Source organism: Chiloscyllium plagiosum, unplaced genomic scaffold (genome assembly GCF_037043375.1).
Source record: "Chiloscyllium plagiosum isolate Xiang-an unplaced genomic scaffold, Cpla_swu_hap1 HiC_scaffold_4, whole genome shotgun sequence".
NCBI classification, from domain to species: Eukaryota; Metazoa; Chordata; class Chondrichthyes; order Orectolobiformes; family Hemiscylliidae; genus Chiloscyllium; species Chiloscyllium plagiosum.
Genome location: NW_028270142.1, coordinates 39,138,798 through 39,158,885, shown reverse-complemented (window position 1 = coordinate 39,158,885; position 20,088 = coordinate 39,138,798). Strand labels below are relative to the sequence as shown.

Here is a 20,088-nt window from a genome sequence, read left to right as displayed (position 1 = left end):
CTTCTCCCATTGGACTCTGCATTCAAAATCTTTTTCATGTAAGATAATTTTCCGATACAGTGGCTTTAGCATAGATTAAATTTCTGCCCATTGTTTTGTCTAATGTAATCAAGCCTCATTGAACCTGGTCATGATGGTCACAACATTTGTTTTGAAGATCCAAGATGGCAGTGGAGTAGGACACTTCAGCCAAAGCTCTTCTGCTCCATCCGTTCCTTTGTTTTTTTCCTCTTTCTTTTTACTCTTTTATCTTTTATTTCTCCTCTTCTCGGTCTCCAACCTCACAGCCTCAGGACCTCCCAACCTTGAACCTCACACCTCACAGCCTTGGAACTCCCAACTTCAGCGCAGATCCAACGAGGCATCCTCTTGACCTGGTGTAATGGCCTCCCAGCCTGGCAAAGCATCCTCCCATTTCAGCTTGGCAATCTATCAGGCCAGCTTGAAGTGTTCCCGACCCAGCATAGCAGTCTCTCGGCCCAACATGGCGACTTACCACCGGTCCAAAGTGATGGTCTCTCAGCCTAGTCTTCCAGCAATACATGGAGTTCGCTTGGCCTGGCATACCTCAGCATGAACTTCCAGTCTCGAGGTGATTCCAAAGTGATCTCCTGGCCTCATGAAGCCCAGCAGTTTTGGAGTCAAGGCTTGGTGTGGACTGAAGGCTAGGCGCCAGCATGGACTAGGTCACAAGTCAGTTGTTCTGAACTTTATTTTTTTCTGCATTTTATAATTTAGTCCTAAAATGTGCAATGCCAGACTTTTTACTTCTCTATTTTCTGTAACTGAAGAAACTGTACCTAGAGACCTTTGTACCTAAGAAGGTGCCCTAAGTGGCAACTTGTACATTTTTCACTGTACTCAAATGATTACGTGATAATAAAATCAATTCTAATTCTAAGTACGCCTGTTTCCTTCTATCCTTCCCACCCTAGCCTTTAGAGTGTTTATATAAAGTTTTTTTCCCCTTGCTTGTCAGTACTCCAAACTTTATTCAAGGATTTCCAAAGTGCTCCCAGCAATCCTTCTTCTGCAAGGACTCCAATTTTTCAGTGCGACAAGTCTTTACACTCTTCCTATACACTGTTTTTCCTGCCCCTGTTAACAGTTCTGTAGTGAAAGCTTTCTTTTAGAGTAATGCATTTGCCCTGCTGCTGCTTCCACAAGTACTGCTGACTGCTTGTCTGTTTATGCAATGTTAACTGCTGACTGACCAGCTGTGCCTTTGTAAAGTGGCAGTGTTCTTAAAGTGGTAAACTTACTTTTCTTCTGAATTTTTTTTCTTGCATCAAATGGATTCATTTGTTTCACTTCTATTACGTTGAGGTGGTCACAACTGATCAGCTGCCTATCCAATGTATTGCAGGATAAACCACTATTGAAGTGCATAAGAAGAGGTACTTATTATACATAATAAGGTGTACTTTATTGCATATCAATATATGCAAATTATATTGATAAATTATGTTTAATTATAAAGACTATCAGCAGACAAAGATCACACTTCTGTGTCCATTAGGGCCTTCTGCCAGACAGCCCCTTCTTTGCCCAAATACTGTGTGATATGAGATTTAGAAGAGCTTAATACAGCTCCAACATTAACTCTGTCAGAACCATTATCTCATGTAAAAGACCGGATCCTTGGCTTTTAGAAAGCTTTAAGATGAGAAAACAAAGAGTAGCAACAATCTTCCTGCAGGGCACAGACAAGTAATTGATTTGCTGCCCCAAACAGAATAGTTTTCTCTGCAACCGTAAGGGCCTTATCTCTCAGAGTACTAAATTTGTTCCATTCTGGCGAAACAAACATCTGTGGAAGTGTACAATGCTTCCTGTTGAGGTGGTTTATTATATAATGCATTTCTGAAGTAGAAGAGATACCTCAACTTTATACCAGACTACCACTCCAGACTTCTGACTGACCCTGTTCACATTATTATGTAATACTCCAGGTTCTAATCTTTCTCGGCAGGGATTCATTCACAACACAATAATAAAGAACAGGCCAGATCATTATAATCTCCAACTGCTATCATCATCTGCTTTTGAGTAGATTCAGTTTTTACAAGTTTCCCTGGTTCCAAGATGGAGAAGTATCCACTGCCTACTGGAGAATTATCTACATTGTGTGACAAAATGTAAAGCAAATGAATAAAAAACCTCCTGCAAAGTACAAATTCAGTTTCTCTATACCTGGTCTCATTCTTCAGAAGTAGAATTTCTATTGCAGTGTATTTGCATTCACTGCCAGCAGCTCACTATGAAAACAATGAAGCTGAATCTATTCATTCTATATAATCTACATTTTGCAATGCTGACTATTGGTCTGCACTCAAAAAACAAATTCAAAATTACAGTAAATTATTTTTTATATATTAAATTAAAACTCAAGAGGGCATATATGATTTACCAATTTCTGTACTTTAGGAAATCAAGTATGACAGATTACAAAAATTAATATAGATTTTGCAATGCTGACTATTGGTCTGCACTCAAAAAACAAATTCAAAATTACAGTAAATTATCTTTTATATATTAAATTAAACTCAAGAGAGCACATATGATTTACCAATTTCTGTACTTTAGGAAATCAAGTATGACAGATTACAAAAATTCATACTTACGTCATTACAGATGCAGTAATTTCAATCTGATCTGAATTCATTTTACAAGTAAGCAACCATTAAAGAATCAGTATTAATCATCAGTTCAACACTGGCATTTAGGAGATCAATTACTAGTCAGGATTAAATCCATATTGACATAAACAAACAGAAAACATAGGTACCTGTTGGTGTACTGTAGGAAACAGCAGCATCTCCTCCCAGATCAGCAGGTGGGAAGTTTTCTTTTAGGAAAACAGATAATGTTACACTTCTTGACATTCCAGATTCTGTGAAAATATGCAACATCATTACTTTATTCTTTAGTATGCTGCAAAACTGTGTATTTTCCTCTAAAACTGCAGAGAATATACAAAACAATGGTTATTAAAAGCCATATTCTACTATGTGGATTTTGAATACTTGCCAGAACAAACTAATCTGGGGAGAGACAGAATAACCATGTTTAATTTAATGTTCCACTGGAATGCCAACATTTCAAAAATGTCAAGAGACTGAGATATTTTCTCAGGTTTCTTGCAATAGGTGGTCTCTTTGTCACTTACAATCAGAAGCATATATTTATTGCTCGCAAATGAATCATAAGACAGCAGGTTACAAGATGTAACCAATGTATATAATCTTGTTGTACCAAATGATCACTATGATCGTTATTAAAAATAAGCATGCTTTGTGGAATTAACTTTATATCAACAGCTTTGATTATAATGAAAACCTTACAAATAAACACCAGCCCAAACTTTTGAAGAGAAACTGGTACTTAACTATATAGATTTTCAGTAATTTCCATAAATATCACTGAGATCCAAAGCCCAAAGCTTCCAATTTAAACTGTTCTACTGTGACTGTAATTCAGGATTGATGGGCCTAGTTCAGCAAATTCACTTACCAATGGCAGCAAAGTGAAGTTGGTCTTGTGTTACTGCCAGTGGAGACTGCACACATACAGATAGTTTCACATCCTGAACAGCAAATCTGCTCCAAATTGTGACCTAGTTTTAAAAATAAATACAACTGAGGCAATTTTTTTCAGAATATTTTGACTATTTGTTATAAAATGTCATGTCCATTTAAGGTATCACCTACATCTACACATTCCAAAGGGGACAGAGCAAGATCAGAATTTCAGCTTGTCTTGGCTTGATTGGGTAAATCTACACCACGAAAACATAATCAAGCCAGACCCTGAGGGTCAAATTTGTTATGTAGAAGTACCTCAATAGGTCCACGAAGGAGAAAAAAATGGACTGATATGTTAATCATTTGAGATGTGTGTGGAGGTTCATGTGGAGCATAAACACCATCACTGAACTTTTGAACTGAATGGCAATGACCCCCATCAACACCCTGTTAAATATATAAATGAACAATAAGAATAAACAGGTTTGATGTAGATTTATAATTTAGTACTTACAAAATTGGATTACAAAATAGAGGTAAAAAGGTTTTTTTGATTTTCAATGCTGAGAAAGTTTTTTTTTAAAAGAAGGGTCAGAAAGTCATTTGGAACAGTGACCATGACACAGCCTTTCCAAGAAATTATGTGCCTTAAGGGTATTAATTCAACAAGCTACCTTGTGACATAATTGCTACTTTTTGTGGACTTCAGCTTTTATAAGCTAAAAAAGGGAGGGTCAGAAAGCAAAAGTAGATGGCAGATCAGAGGAAAAGAACAAAGCCAGCAGCTGTGGTGCTTAGCAACTTAAAAGTAGTCAAAGCCTTGAGTTTATTGCTTAGAGTTTAGTGGGAATAGTCATTCAGTTAATCAGCATGACTGTGTATTGGGGAAACATAGTAACGTAGAGAATCACATCTGGTGATTGTACTGAAAGTCATAAAACAAAAATGTTTGCAGCTTCATCCACTTAGTTAGAAATGTCATAGTGAGGATAGGAGTGATATTCCAATGGAGTTAATATCTGGAAAGGAAATTGCTGGGAAAAAAAGGTTGAATTTTTCTTTTTACAGTCTAAGAAAAGTTCATTTTATTTTATACACATACATAAAAGCTTTATTATTTTTCTTTGTGTAATAAAGGTATTTTCTTTTATCAAAAGTACATTAACTTTCTTGTGTAAATATGTTCAGTATCTCATCATAGTAACTAAATTACCAAAATAAAAGTTATGGTCTATCAAGAGGAAACCATAAGTAAAAATTTGCCAAGGATGTGAACATTCCCAGAACAATGGTCTCAAATAAGCCACTTTCAGCTTTTGAGCTGCATGAAGTTGAAAGAATTTCTGTGAAAGGTTCAGCCAATGCTCTTTAAAGGTTAACCAATCCGTTATCTTTGAGACATATCACCACTTCCCCCTCAAACAAACAAAACATCCTCTAAAGATAATTCCAGCTTAGTCCTGGACTTGCATCTTTCTCTAGTTTCTCTCTCTTCTCTTCTCATGCCCTCTCCCAAGCTCATCTTACCCAGCAGAAGCACTTCCTATTCTGACAAGCCTATTCCCACAAACTTATCACCCAAATTATAGGCATGGCTCCCTTGTTAGACGATATTGTTAACAGTTCTAAATCTTGAGAAACTGTCTCCCTCTCCTTGAAATCAATCATTATCAGTCCTCTCCTCAAAAAAAAATTGTTGACCCCAAGACCCTTGCAAACTGCAGGATCATCTTCAGGCTGATAACATCTCAGTAATAGTACCTGTGCTCCTGAATGAGTCACGCCCCTTGACAAGCTATTCCAATATAACTACATATCAGCAACAACCCAGAAATGTGGTAAATCACCAGGGTACATAAAATCCACAAAAAGTAGGCCAAATTCAATCTGGTTAATTACCACTTCATCAGTCTATTGTCAATGATCAGGAAAGTAGTGGAAAAGGTCACCATGGCACGATTAGGTGACACTTGATAGCAATAACATGCTCCTTGACATTAAGTTCAACTGAGACCACTCTTTCCTTACAGCCTTGGTTCAAAAATGGATGAAAAAACTGAAATCCAGAGGTGAGATCAGAGTAACAGCCCATGATACAATTTGACAGACTGAGATAGCCAGAATTTCTATCAGTGTGTTGTAATAAACACCCAGTACCTCAGTCCAGAGGCTGTTGCTAAGTAATAGTAATATAGATCCATCAGGGTTTTTCAGATCTGTTTGCTCAACAATTATGGCAATAAAACTCCACGCTTATCTCTTTAAACATTTTATTTGTCACTGTTTCCTAAAGTCTTGTTTATTTTTCATAAACAGCAAATAGACCATAGTCTCCTTCAATGTTTTCACTTTGCAATTCCATGCAAATATATAATCAATCCTTTTCAACTTTGCACTATCTGACTATCAGTGTTACAATTCTCATAGCTAATAAATAAATGCATTCTCAGCAGTATGCATACGATAGTTCCAAAAACAGATCCAAGGCTGGGGAGTCTGCGAAGAATTACTCATCTCCTGACTCCCCAAAGACTGTCTACATTTGACAAGATGCACATCAGGTATTCTGTAAGAGAATACTCTCCACTTTCCATGATAGGTGAAGATCCAACAATACTCAAAAGCTTGATACTACCCAGGGCAACGCTTCCAACTGAATTCAAACCCTGTCCACCACCTTAAATGTTCACTCTCTACATCACCAACATACAATAGCAGCAGTATGTACCTACAAGACAGACAGCAAAAACCTATCAGACTTCTATCAGCAAGAATTTGCACACTGTTGCTGGGTCAAAATACTGAAATTCCCTTCCTAACAGCACTGTGGCTGCACCTATACCACATGAACTGCAGTGATTCAAGAAGATGGCTCGCCATCAAGTTCTCAAAGGCAACAGGGTAATGGAAAAAACTGCTGGTCCAGCCAGAAACATACCGATCAAGTAAAAACAATTTTTAAAATTGTCTTCAGCTACTACCATAAAATCTTTGTTACCTGGCTAGAATCCACCTCCCTGTCTCCAACAACTCAACTAAATTATTAACAAACTCGTGTTATATTTGATTAGAATTGAGCTTCCAGCCACATATCTGTATCATCACTGAGATCACTTAGGTCTATCTCTGCAGTATTGCCTGACTCTACTCTCGCCTCAACTTGTCTGCTGCTTAAAGTTATCAATGTTTTTGTTGCCTCCAGACTTGACCATGTCAACATACTCCTGGCCAGCCTTTGATGGTCTACATTTTGTCAATCTGAAGTCATCCCAACATTTACTGCCCATTCCCTTTGAAGCACCAAGTCCCATTTTTCCACTGATCCTGTGCTCACTGATCTACAGTGGATTATGTTCAAGCTGCACCTCAATTTCAAAAAAAGATTTATTTGAATTCTAACTACAGTCTCATCCCTCCTTACCCCAATATCCTCCAGTTCCACAAATCTCTAAGATATCAGTAATCACCTAACTCTTGCTCATTGATCATCCTCAATGTTATCTGTTTCACTATTTAACTCCCTGTTACAACCAGACCCTGGGCAAGATTTCCTAATTTTTATGAAGGGATGAGCCAAATCATTAAACTCGAAGGTGAGAAGGTATGACCTGGCCTACCTCAGGTATTCGCATGACTCCCTCAGTTGGTCACAACAAGGTTAATTCAAAAATGTTTACTTTCATTGCAGACACCTTGCACCTAAGCTAATTTTTTTTAAATGAGCCAATTAAACCATGTTTTCCAGAATTAGCAATAAAGGTTACATTTATTAATGATTCCTCTTGACAGTAACTGAATTCCAGTATTCAGAATGAAAAAGAGTCTTTTCCTTTATTTGATCTGCAATGTTTAATCTGGCTATTCTCAAAACTGTGAGCCTCACAGCACCCTAGTCCACACACTAGTACAACAGGCCATAACACATAAACTAATGTTGCAAACAGTTTTGAACTTCTTTTTATATATTGTTATTGGGTAACTCAGATATATAGGCAAGAGATGGCTTTCCGTTGAGAGGGATAGTAAGCCCCTTTGTTATAGCTTCTTGTTAATCCATTCCCTATTTGAAGTTTCCTTCACTGTACCTGTGTGATATTATAAGTGTTTCTTACAGGACTTGACCAGTTACTGAATTTACATTGGCTGATCTATTTTTAACTGTAGCAGTCCTCGTTTTAAAGGAAAACATATTTTGGAATTAAAAGTAAAATATATCTATACATAGTTATGGATTCTGATCAACTGTAAAAAAAATCCCCAAACTCGGAAATTTCTTGCCTGAAACCTTTCATATTAGTCTCATATTTTGCTTTACGATGAGGTCTTCTATGAGGTCCCTGCAGGAACTTTCATATACTTAAGGTGATACTTAAATGCAAGTTGCTGTCATGGTTCACAGCCAAAGCATTCTATTATATTCTAAGAGTGGATTTAGATGCTTTTTCAATGCGTCATCAACCCCAGACCATAGTTTTTTTCTGAACTGCTGATGTTAGTTTATCCAAGACCATACGTTATGATAAACTGAAATTACAATATGCTCAGACAAACTGAGAACCATTATTGTTGGTTGGAACGATTTGTAGATTCGATCCCAGCTCTAAAATTCTGCTTCACAGTGATACTCTGTGAATGCACGCTCGATACTTTTGGTTGTGCTTCGATGGAGAAGTGACAATTCTTTATCCCTCCCTTACACAATTACCATGTTATTACATCAGCACTTCAAATGGAGATAATTGCATCCCTTTATGAAAATGAAAGTTCATACAATACCTTCAGTGAGATAGAAGGAACTGCTGTGTCTACAGTGTTGTCAGCTGCCTGCTATGAAAAAAAACTTTTATCATTAAATGCTAACTAATTGAGACACCGGATTGCTTTTGATATCAGCAATTTGCAGTTTAATAAGCGATAACAGTAAATTCACTATTAATTGCAAATGATTCCATCCATTTACAGTGTTTTACAGGTACTTTTATAATCTCTAGCTCTTCCATTAAAGCACCCTCAAATGAAAAACTTGGTGCATTCTGAATCAACATTAGTTTACTCTACAAATTCTTAATATAATACATGACAGACAGTAATTCCCCTTCCTGAAATGTTACTTAAATAGTTAACTGCAACTTTGCTATTGCATTTTTTCTACTACAAACAAAACTCTTTAAAACAATGATAAATGTCAAAGCCAGATTCAGACATATTTTGCTAAATTTCAAGATACAACCTTTCAACATAGAATTAGGTAAGTAGGATATATTTATTTCTTCATCAAAAGTAGTAAAAGCTTTCTCAGTTTTCTGAACTATTTCATTGATTTGGTTTCTGGGATAGTCAAAGAGCACTTTATATTGTCTGTGGGAAACTGCTTACAGCCATTCAGTTATTGTTTTCCTTTTCTCTCCCATCAGATTATATTGATTTGCAAAATGTGAAAGAAAGATGCCTTAAATACTTATTTGGTCTCACATACAGAAATTACGTCCAGGCTTGGCGAGACTGAAACAGCAACCTTCAAGTCATCAGCTTTTTCAGCCTTGTGTAAAATATCTGAAAGAAAGAGGGGCAAAATTGCAGCAGAACCTATGCAATTATCTTCAATGCATTGCATGCTTTAATGAGATTATCAGATTTGAAACGCAAACTAACTTCTGTCATCAAGAGAACATTAACGGTCGAATGAATTTGCTCGATCATGTCAACTAATATTAGAAAATTCAAACATGTGCCTTTTGTAGAAATGGAGAAACCTTAAATTACAACTGGGTCAAAATTAGGCATGGGCATTGTTTAAAATCTGGAAAGTTGAAGCACTTTACGCCTGAAGCTATTTTCAGAAAACTACTCCACAAATGCTGTTTCAGTTACTGCTTGATAAAAAAAAATGAATTACAAGTTTTGACTTAATTAACTGAACTATTAGGCACCAAATTTTGGCCATGGGGGATATGGAAATTATGGTTGCCTTCCAAAAATATTCCTATTGTTTCGATTAACTGTCCCAAGAGTGTTTATTTTCCATTTTTTTTCCACGCCTTTCTCTTATTTCCTCTCTTTATTGTCCACTCAGCCACCATTCTTGGCTCCAGGAGAAATGTTGAACATGGTAAATCAGCAACAGTATCCTGATTAGTGTTATCAGCTGTTTTTCCAAGATGTTAGCAGAGTTTTCATAGCATTATGTTGTTGATGATTAATCAAGTCACTTTCCTGTTTTACTTTTTTGCCTAAACTTGGGTTAAGTCTTCTCATTCCATTGCACTTTTTTCCTTTGTATCTATTAAGTAAAGGCAAAAGCAAATACCACAGATGTAGGAAATCTAGTGGAATCTGTGAAACAGACTTAACATTTCGTTCTCAAGCATGATCATGAACCTGAGACATCAGTGCTGTTTTTCTGTCCCCACAGATACTGCCAAATCTGCTAAGTATTTCCAGAGCTTCCTGTTTTTAGGAAAAATTAAGGAACATTTTTTATTGCTGGTAAATTATAATCACGTACAAATGCAGTTCTGCATATTGTCACTATAATAATTTGCATATTGAAGTATTACAATTTGAGGATAGTAATTTTTGGTTAAGAGCATATGTTGAATAAGAAGTGAAACAGTAGAAGAAAGGCATATTGAGTTGCATAGAAGGAGACTTGCAGGTTCGGGTGTATAGATTTTTTAAAATGCTACAAGCAGGTGCAGAAAACAATCAAGGCAGCTGATGGAATGCTGGCCTTTTTATCTAGAGAATTGGAATATAAGACATAGAAGTAATGCTGCAGCTATACAAAACCCTGTTTAGACCCCACCCTGAGTTTTATAAACAGATCTGGGCACCATACATTAGGAAGGATATACTGGCCTTAGAGGAAGTGCAAATGGATTTACAAGAACCTGGATTTCAGGTATTAATTTAAGAAGAGAGATTATAAATTTAGGCCTGTTTTCTCTAGAACTTTGAAGGTTGAGGGGTGATTGAAGTCTTCAAGATATTACCGGGAAAAGACAGGATAGATGAAGAAAAACCATTTCCACTGGTTGGACATTCTAGAACTAGGGGTCGTAGTGTAAAAATTAGAGGCAGTTCATTCATGAGAGGTGGTAGGAAGCACTTCTACACACAAAGGGTGGTAGATGTTTGGAACTCTTTTCCACAAATAACAGTTGTTAATTTTAGATCTGAGATAAGTTTGTTCTGTTGAGCAAGGTATTAAGGGATATGTGCTAAAGGAAGGTATATGGAGTTAGACTACAGATCAGCACAACTTAACCGAATGGCAGAACAGGTTCAAAGAGCTGAATGGCCTACTCCTGTTCCTATATTAAAAATGCAAAGAAAGCCAGTCAGCATCTGAAAAAGAAATATAGATTGTGATTTGGGTGCAACAGAGTGAGAAAGATCGGGGTACAGATTTTTTTTGTTGAACAGAGAAAAGTAAAGAGCATCTATTTCTTTAACACATCTCCAACTTTCCACAAACGCTCTGCTTATTGTGGTGTTGTTTCGTCCTGTGTGCACAAATGTGCAATTCTTCACCTCATCTTTTTAAAATACTGTTCATCTATAATATCTGAAACTCTGATGAAGACTACATGTGAGGAAGAGATATTTTTCATGATTTGGTGTGAACATAGTGTGTTGTTAAAAATCTAGCAAACCTCATTCAATAAGGTGCAATTTTCTCTGAGGGTTTTTACAAAGAAACCAAAAGCAAAAGGACAAGTGATTATTGCCATTAGTTTCATGACTTCTACTTGTAGTCTGCAGGGACTTCAACAAAGCATCCTACTGAGACAGATGATATCACTGGCACCATCTTCTGGATTTCTATGCTTAACTGCCTGTGTGCTAACTGAAAAAAACAGCTAACAGTTTTACAGAAGTGATAGCAGCCCATGTTATTACTACTGCAAAACCCTCACTGCTGGCTATTATCCATGAACACAATATCAAAACCACCAAGGAAATGCATTGAAAATCAAGTCCCACTATTCCTCACTGATTACTCTACCAAATTGTACAATTTTACTTATCTGACCCATATTAGAAGAAAGCAGTTATTTATTATCATCATATTATTTTTAATCTATGGCAAAAAAGAAACATGAGTTATAAACTTCCAAAGTGAACTTCCCCTTTCTAAAATTCCCATTCACATACAAACATACATGACTAGACACAAATATTATGGGCTGGAAAGGTAAAAAAAAATCAAAATAGTCAGTTCTGGCACCAGTCCAGATCACAGACATTGAAAAATTATTTTCCTTCAGTTTTCTATCCATAATCCTTTGCTAATTATGTATGGTTACAGATACATCAATTCTTTGCCTTCATTTACTAGTTGAGAATTCACATTTTTATTGTCTTTGATTGTGTTTTTTTTTCCTTTTTCCTTTGAACAAGAAAATTTGCAGATTAGAGGGAAATAGTGAGCGAGAACAGCTACGAGGAGATTTTCTGTTAATTCTCTACACAGAAGAGAGAAATAGATTTAAAAACCAAAAGAACTGTGGATGCTGTAATTTGGAAACAAAAACAGAAATTGCTGGAAAAGCTCAGCAGGTCTGGCAGCATCCATGAAGAGAAATCAGAATTAACGTTTTGGGTTAGGTGACCCTTCCTCAGAACTGATGGTAGCAAGGAAAATGTGGGTTTACATGTAGAAGATAGGGTGGGGGCGGGGGAGTGGGTAAGGACTAAACAATAGGCAGGGATAGAGCAAAAGGACAGAGAAGAACTGTTGGACTGACAAAGGACCACATAATGATTTGGCTAGGAGAGTGAATAGCCGTTAATTGAGGCTGTTAGTGGCTATCAATAGGTAGCATGCAATGGCAGACTACGTGATAACAAGGCCTGGTGTGTGAGGTAGAAGACTAGGACATGGGAGAGTTCAGGCCCTAAAATTATTGAACTTGATATTGAGTCTGGAGGGCTGTAGGGTCCCAAAGCTGAAAAATAGGTGTTGTTCTTTCAGCTTGTGCAGAGTTTCACCGGAACACTGCTGTAAGCTTGAGACAGAGATGTTGACGAGGGAACGGAGTGGTGTGTTAACGTGGCAGGCAACTGGAAGCTCAGAGTGCTTTTTGCAGGCAGAACATAGATGTTCTGTGAAGCAGCCAACCAGCGTACACTTTGTTTCCCCAATGCATATGTATTGATCTCCCAGCAGTGGTCAGGACCAGGGACGCAAGATGTACCAGGAAATAGATAGGACATATCAGAAAGGCAAAGTCACAGTGATTATGGGGGAACCCCAATATGCAGGTGGAGAAAGAGCCGTGGGTGGCAACTGGAATGGGACTGGAACAAGAAATGGTCCATGTACCCCATGAAGAGACAGGCATAACTGGGGCCCATATGTGTACCTATGGCCTGAAGAAAATGAGAGGAGTTAAAAGTAAAGTTACTTAGGGTGGGAATGAGTTCGGCCAAGAGGAGGGTGGTGGTGAGTGGGGACTGTTTAGGCCTTTGCTCCAGGAAGAAGGGAAAAGCCCTGAGAATCTCATAGCCAGATCATTATCCACTAGTTTGTCTGTCCAACTGTTCTTCTCTCTCTTTGGGCTCTATCCTCATCGATCATGTACTCCTTACCCCCCCTCGGCCCCCCCCCCCATCTTTTTGCATATAAACCCACATTTTCCCAGCTACCACCAATTCTGAGGAGGGGTCATCGGACCCGAAACGTTAACACTGATTTCTCTTCACAGATGCTCCCAGACCAGCTGAGCTTTTCCAGCAACGTCTATTTTTGTTTGAGTTAGGTGTTTTATCTTTGTAGGCTAGAATCATCTCCTTATTGTCCACACACAAGGTTATAGAAGCTTGCCCAGGAACACATGAAGACGTTGGTAGTATACTGAACACTCATGAGTTGATGCTACGAGTCCCGATGGAAACCCACGCATGTAGGTCTCAACACACACACATTCTCTCTCTCTCTATCTCTCTCTCTCTCTCTCGGTCTCTCTTCTAAAATAAGGCAACACTGCAGAAATACCTCACAATGAGTTCCAGTAACTCATTTTTAAAACTGCAGACATGTTTTTCCATGGTTTTCTTGATTTAAAGCAGTATTTATTCCCATTTTGTAGTCAATAGTCCAAAAATAAAGAAAATATAAACATATAGTCTTTACCATGATAATTAATGAGTGTTAAAGTTGTGTAAAATATGTTGCTTTCAGAAAGATATATTATTTAGCAGATTAAATATCACGCGTATTAAATAAAGGAACAATTTTCAAACTGAGGGATTTTTCATCACTTTTGACTCTGTGCACCTTGTGATTTTGTAGCTTCCTTGATGACCTTGAGAAGCTCTTTCATTTCTGTGTCCATTTCATCATAATCCAGCTCCCTGGATTCCACTTTTGGAGCCTGGAAGAAGGAAGGATCTGTGCCCAAGTAGGAGCACTGCAAATGGCCACCATCACTTAAAGTCACCACTACTCCCTTCAAGTCCCTGCACAGGAAACAAATGAAAACATTTACAGATTTAAAGCTGATTGATTTTTTTTAACTCACTTTTATTTTATTCCCATTTCTGTAAAATGTTCACTTTGGCAAAAAGAATAAAAATGCAATCACTCAAATGGAGAAAAAATGGAGAATTCTGGGGTGTAAAGGGACTTAGCGTTCTGGTGCACGCATCATAAAAGTTGGTATGTGAGTATAGCACATCATCACAAAGGCTAGCCTTTATTACAAAAGGAATTCAATATAAAAGTAAGGATATTAAGTTTCAATTATAATGGTATTAGCGAGACCACATCTCAAAAACTGTATGAAGTTTTGGTTTCTTTATTTCAGATATGATGTCAATGCATTGAAGGTGGTTCAGAGAAGATTGATTGATACTTGGAATGAATGGATTATCATATGAGGGTAGCTTTATCAGGGTAGGCTGATTTCTATAGGTGTTTGGGAGAGTGAGGAGTAATTTGATTGAAATGTATAGGATCCTGAATGATCTTGACAAGGTGGGTGTGGAAAGGACATTTCCTCCATAGGTGAATCCAGAACTGGGAGGCACTGTTTTAAAATTAGGAGTCGCCTTTCAGGGCAGAGATGAGAAATGTTTTTAATTCAGAGGGTTCAGAGACTTTGGAACTCTGCCTCTGAACATATGATGGTTGTGGTGATGGCATTGTTGCTGGTGGAGCTGTTGTTTAGTGGGGGTGGAAAGGGAAGGAGGCTTGGTTTGTCATTAATAATTTTATGACAGAGATGGATAGATTCTTGTCCCAGAGGGGAAAAAACAGTAATAAATCAGCAATACTGAGAAATAAATGTACTGGGCATACTGGTGCTCCCCTTTTGTGACAAAAAAAATCATTACCAGGAGTGTGATTTGAATATTGTGGTTAGTTTTCTTTCTGGATAGACAGGGGAATCTAGGCTTTTTGGGGTAAGATGGGAATGTAGAATTCAAAACACAAACAGATAAGCCACAAACCTACTGAATGGCAGAGTAGGCTCAAGAGAATAGAAAAGCTACTCTGGTTTTTCTTGCATAAATTTGTATTTGCCAGTGTTGTTGTTGCACTAATGTTCAAAACTGAGGGTATGTACAACTTTGTACGTGTCAAACTTCTTCTTTGCCATAAATATTTTTTAACATTACAAGCTCAACATCATGAATCAGAACCTAGGCACTGCAGAGTAGATTTTGTTAAAAGTAAATTATTAAGTTGTCCTTATTTTGAGCCTCAGGTTGCTCTAAACTCTTCCAGCCCTGTGACCAGGCTGGAAGGGAGTGAACATTGATTCTGCAAAATTCTGATTCACTAATGGACCAATCAAGCAGCTGCATTCCATGAACTGTCCCTCACACTTGCTGCTCAACTGTTATGGCATTTAAAGAAAGCACATACCTCACATCATGGACGGCTGGAGAGGCTGGCAGATAGACTGGTACAGAGGATAGACATCCTTTTCCCAGTTAAGTGACACTAAAAGCCACACAACCAGAGCAAGCCAGCATGGATCCAGACAGCAGCTTGGGTTCTGGTTGAAGCAGGACACCCAGCTGTGTAGCAAGAAGGTGTAACACTCCGCAAGGGCTAGAACCACTATCTTCTCTCTGCTATCTCATGCACATCCCGCTAAGGCACATGAACAACAGCTCTCACTTTTGCATGCACTTGTTCATGCAACAATCCTACACCACCTTATCCTCCCAAACTCCTAACCTTCCTGATCTCTGTGCTTCTGACTCATTCAGTGGGGACAATCCATCTTCTCTCTTGCTCATGATTACCACTAACTTCCATCATACTCAATCCCTCCCGTTTTTCTCAATAAAGCAAAAGTTGGCCTATAACCATGCCAAGAGAGCTAAGCTCAATGACAGAGTGCCAGACATCAGGCTCTTCATTTCCAATGAACAGATAGCTCTATATTTAGCTACAGAAGGGCACAGCAGCTCAAGTGGGTACAAGAATACCTCAATGACCAATCAACCTGGTAAGTGTTATTCTGCTATGTTGCGTTGCATTCCTATTTCATTGCCATAAGTGCTAATTTATTCTTAATCTACACAATCTTTTAACCCCCTTAGACAACTAATTCCCGGTCTTTTCTTACAAAGGCACTAGCAGGACACAGTGAACCTCTGACCCAAAGAGACCAGTGCCAGAGACCCAAGTTCAATCTTTACCCCGAGGAAGAATTTACTGAACTGAGGTTGCATCAGCAAAGTTTTCCCTGTACCTGCCACTAGCTTACAGACTTTCACTCTGGTGGATACTCTATGTAGATTAGATGTTGGGGCACAACCCGGTGAGCACATCAACGGCATTTCTCTGCAACCTTTCAAGGAGGAATCACCCCAAGTCTCTGGTCTCCATAGAAATAGTGGAGACCAGAGACCTGTTCAGCCTCAGGCAGATGATCCAATTGTCATAGCCATCAATAACTTTGTCAAAATGTATAAATAAACATAAGATCAGTGAGCAGATTTATCAAAATCAGTTGGTAAATGAGTTCAAAGGATTGAGGAGTCTACCAAAGTTATTAGCGCTGTCCTGGCTCCAGCATGCATGCATATAGCTGTATCCATTATCAGATTAGCAACTGCCATGGAGATCCAGGTCCAGCATACTCAATGTCAGCCAGCTATGTGCACAGATTAGCAGTCTGTCGGTGTAGCCACTGGTGCCAGCATGAATGGCAAGGTGAAAAAGGAACAATGACTTTGACCTCCCTCCAGGTATCCCTTCTACTCAGGGAGACAGAATGGTATCATCGGGACCCCATACAGGATCCCCAAAAGTTTCTCATTAACACACTCCAAAGATGCCTGGCCCCTCCACACCAACCCCATCCCAAAGTGTACAGACATAAAGTCAAAGAGGTGAGCCTGCACCTGGACAGCATACTTTCCGCAGGCCTGGGCCATCGAGACCCAAAAGCAGCTGGGAAAAATCTGCCCAGGTTTTCCAGGCCAAGCTTCCTCCACTCCAGCTGCTAAAGCTAGGACTGCACTTAGAAAAAGTAGGATTCAGACAAAAAAAGAAAACATACCGAAGGCACATGGATGGCATGGGTGACATCTTTGTGGATGACCTTTCACTTTTATAAATCTATGTTCACCTACACTGTTTGCTATGCTATAATTTTCTCTGTTGCACCTGGTTAAGTCAGGTCCCTGTGAGAGATGAGCAATCTCTGCAGGTATCCCAAAGATTAAAGAAGATTAAAGATTACTAATCCCTCAAAAGCTACTGACACCTTGACTGCAGATAGTCTCAAATATCTACCAATCAGTGCCATTTTTCAACCAAATCAGTACGCTTCCCATGTAGTGCCTACCGTCTTTTCCTTTGAAGTTTGGTATTCTTGTGATTCTGTCCCAGTGAGGGCAAGAAAGAAAGCTTTGGGAACCACATCTTATTTTTCAACAATCCCCTATTTCTGTATTACCAAGCCACTACTTACTTACAACTATTTTTAATACAAAGATTCTTTCAAATTGGTAAACTGGTGTGAGAATGAGAACGAGAAAAATCAAAGCTACCTTAGAACTCAGGAGGTAAAAAAAATTTCTGTTGTATTGAATTTCACTTTATCATCACTCTCAACTTAGGAGGTCGGTGGTTAAAAGGATTGTGCATTAAGAGAAGTGAAAGTGGAGATACAGTCTGATAAAACTAAAAGAAAGCCAACAGACTTCAAACAACTTTGGATCTCTTAGCCTAACTCCCGACACTGTGATAAAAGAATTTTCTGTGTGTTGTTATCGCCAAACATTTCTAAGGAAAGGTCATCTACAATGCCATCAGTTCCACTGGGCACCCTTGTAACAAAAATAACTACAGCATTGTCAATGCAATATAAACTGATTCAATATACTGTTAGATGTTAAGCAATAAAGATATATTTTTAAGGAGAAACAAGTAAATTTGATACTATGCAGAACAAATGAACAAGAATAGCCTCTTCGATGTAGATCTGCTTCAGCAAAAGCTTGCACAGGATGCTTGTAGACTATTTGACAGAAATTATAGACATGGGGCAACTCATTTAAAAACTGTTGACAGATTGTTTCTTTAATGTGCGGCCAATATTATAAGTAAAATAAGTGATAAAGTAGAAAGGAGTCGACTCATGTGTGACACACAACAATGGAAAGAAAACCTATAAGTCCAAGCTCCTTTAATTTTGATTACCAGACATCTCTTCACAGACAATTACATTAATTTACATTTATTAATTACTTAATTAACAGTGAAGTATCTGCAATTTATGAAAAGCTAGTCCTATATTCATATTGCTAAGCATAGAGTCATAGAATCACACAGCAAGGAAACAGACTCTTTGGTACTAGTCCACGCCGACCATGTTTCCAAACTAAACTAGTCCCATTTGCTTGCGTTTGGCCCATATCCCTCCAAAACTTTGCTATTCATGTACTTATCCAAATATCTTTTAAATATTGTAACTGTATCTGCATCCACTACTTCGGTGGCAGTTCATTCCATACATGAACCACTCTCTGTGAAAAAAAAGTTGCCCCTCAGATTCTTTTTAAGTCTTTTTCCTCTCAATTTAAAAATATGCCTCCGAGTTTTGACATCCCCCATCCTATCCACCTTATCTATGCCTCTCATGATTTTATAAATCGTTATGAAAGGTCACCCTCAACCTTCTACATTCCAGTGAAAAAAATCCCAGCCTATATTTATAACTCAAACTCTCCAAAAGTGGTAACATCCTGCTAAATCTTTTCTGAACCTTCTTCAACAGGGCGACCAGAACTGCACACAGTACTTCAGAAAAGGTGTCACCACCATCCTGTATAACCTCAACATGACGTCCCAACTCCTACACATAGTCTGAGCAATGAAGGCAAGCATGCAAAACACCATCTTAACCTGTCTACCTGTGAAGTTAATTACAAAAAAATTATGTACAGGTATCTGGAATCCTAGGTCTCTGTTCTACAGCACTACCCAGAGCCCTTCCATTAATTGTTTGAGTCCTTACCTTGTTTATTCTATCAAACTGCAATATCTCACATTTATCCAAATTAAAACTCCATCTGCCACTCCTCAGCCCATTGACCCACTTGATCAAGCTCATAGAATCATAAAGATGTACAGTATGGAAACAGTCTCTTTGCAATCTTTAGATAATCTTCTTCACTGTCCACGATACCACCAACTTTAATGTCATCTGCAAACTTACTAACCATGCCTCCTACATTCTCATCCAAATTATTTCTGTCAATCAAATAATCCTGTTAATAAGTTCAACTCTGCAACTTACAATTCCACAAAAAACACAACTACAATACATAATGTTTTCTAGCCATTTACTAAACAAAACCACAAATGAGATTATAGGTATAGGAAGAAAATAGAAAGTATTACTGAGAAATAGGTACTGTAATTATTTTGCACTGGAGTTCAAAACTATCTTTGAGATTGGTCCAATGAAAACAGGCATTATTGCACTATCACATTTATGATGGAGTTTCATATTCAAGAGAATCAAACCTGTACTTGTCGCTTGAAAAATAAACAGATGTTCTAAAATAAGCTGTGTCATTTTACATCAAGAATGGAGATGTGGGGTTGTACCTTCAACATCACAGAATCTAGATTTATGTCAGGGGGAATACAATGTGTGCTGGAATTTGCACAGCGAGAAGATTTGCTTATTTTAATTTCTGTGCAAATGTAGGTACAATAAGGATAAACTGGCTACTCAGCAAAAAAACTGAAGCAGGACATGTGTCTTCATAGATGGCTACTGAAATTGTAACTTGAAAATAGAAAAGTAGAACAGTGTACAAATGATGATGAAACTTTGGAAACATTTTACTTTCTGTGTGGCAGAATAATGTACAAAATGAGCAGGGGAAAACAGCAAAGAATAGGAATCAACATCAACAATTCAATAATTAATTATCCCACTCTTGTGAAGTTACATGGTGAGGACAGTGCAGGAGAGAGAGAGAGAAAGAGAGAGAACCTGCACAGTTACCGCCTTTGCCGTTTGAATTCGTGTATCGCTGGACATCGGAGTGCATCTGGGAAAATTACCAGACAGTGAAATTC

General features: G+C 38.1%; 1 protein-coding gene across 10 annotated transcripts in view; it reads right to left on the bottom strand.

Moving 5' to 3' along the window:
- bbs9 (Bardet-Biedl syndrome 9) overlaps window positions 1-20,088 on the bottom strand; it is a 533,593-nt gene that overhangs the window by 438,572 nt on the left and 74,933 nt on the right. For 8 of the 10 annotated variants that reach the window (XM_043688767.2, XM_043688773.2, XM_043688770.2 and 5 more), the window contains exons 10-14: window positions 13,807-13,988; window positions 9,001-9,077; window positions 8,301-8,351; window positions 3,514-3,616; window positions 2,789-2,893 (exon numbers count right to left, since the gene is read on the bottom strand). In XM_043688767.2, coding sequence (XP_043544702.2) covers window positions 2,789-2,893; window positions 3,514-3,616; window positions 8,301-8,351; window positions 9,001-9,077; window positions 13,807-13,988 — 518 coding nt within the window. The remainder of the gene's footprint in view (window positions 1-2,788; window positions 2,894-3,513; window positions 3,617-8,300; window positions 8,352-9,000; window positions 9,078-13,806; window positions 13,989-20,088) is intronic. The other 2 variants (XM_043688769.2, XM_043688772.2) reach the window with 1 other exon arrangement.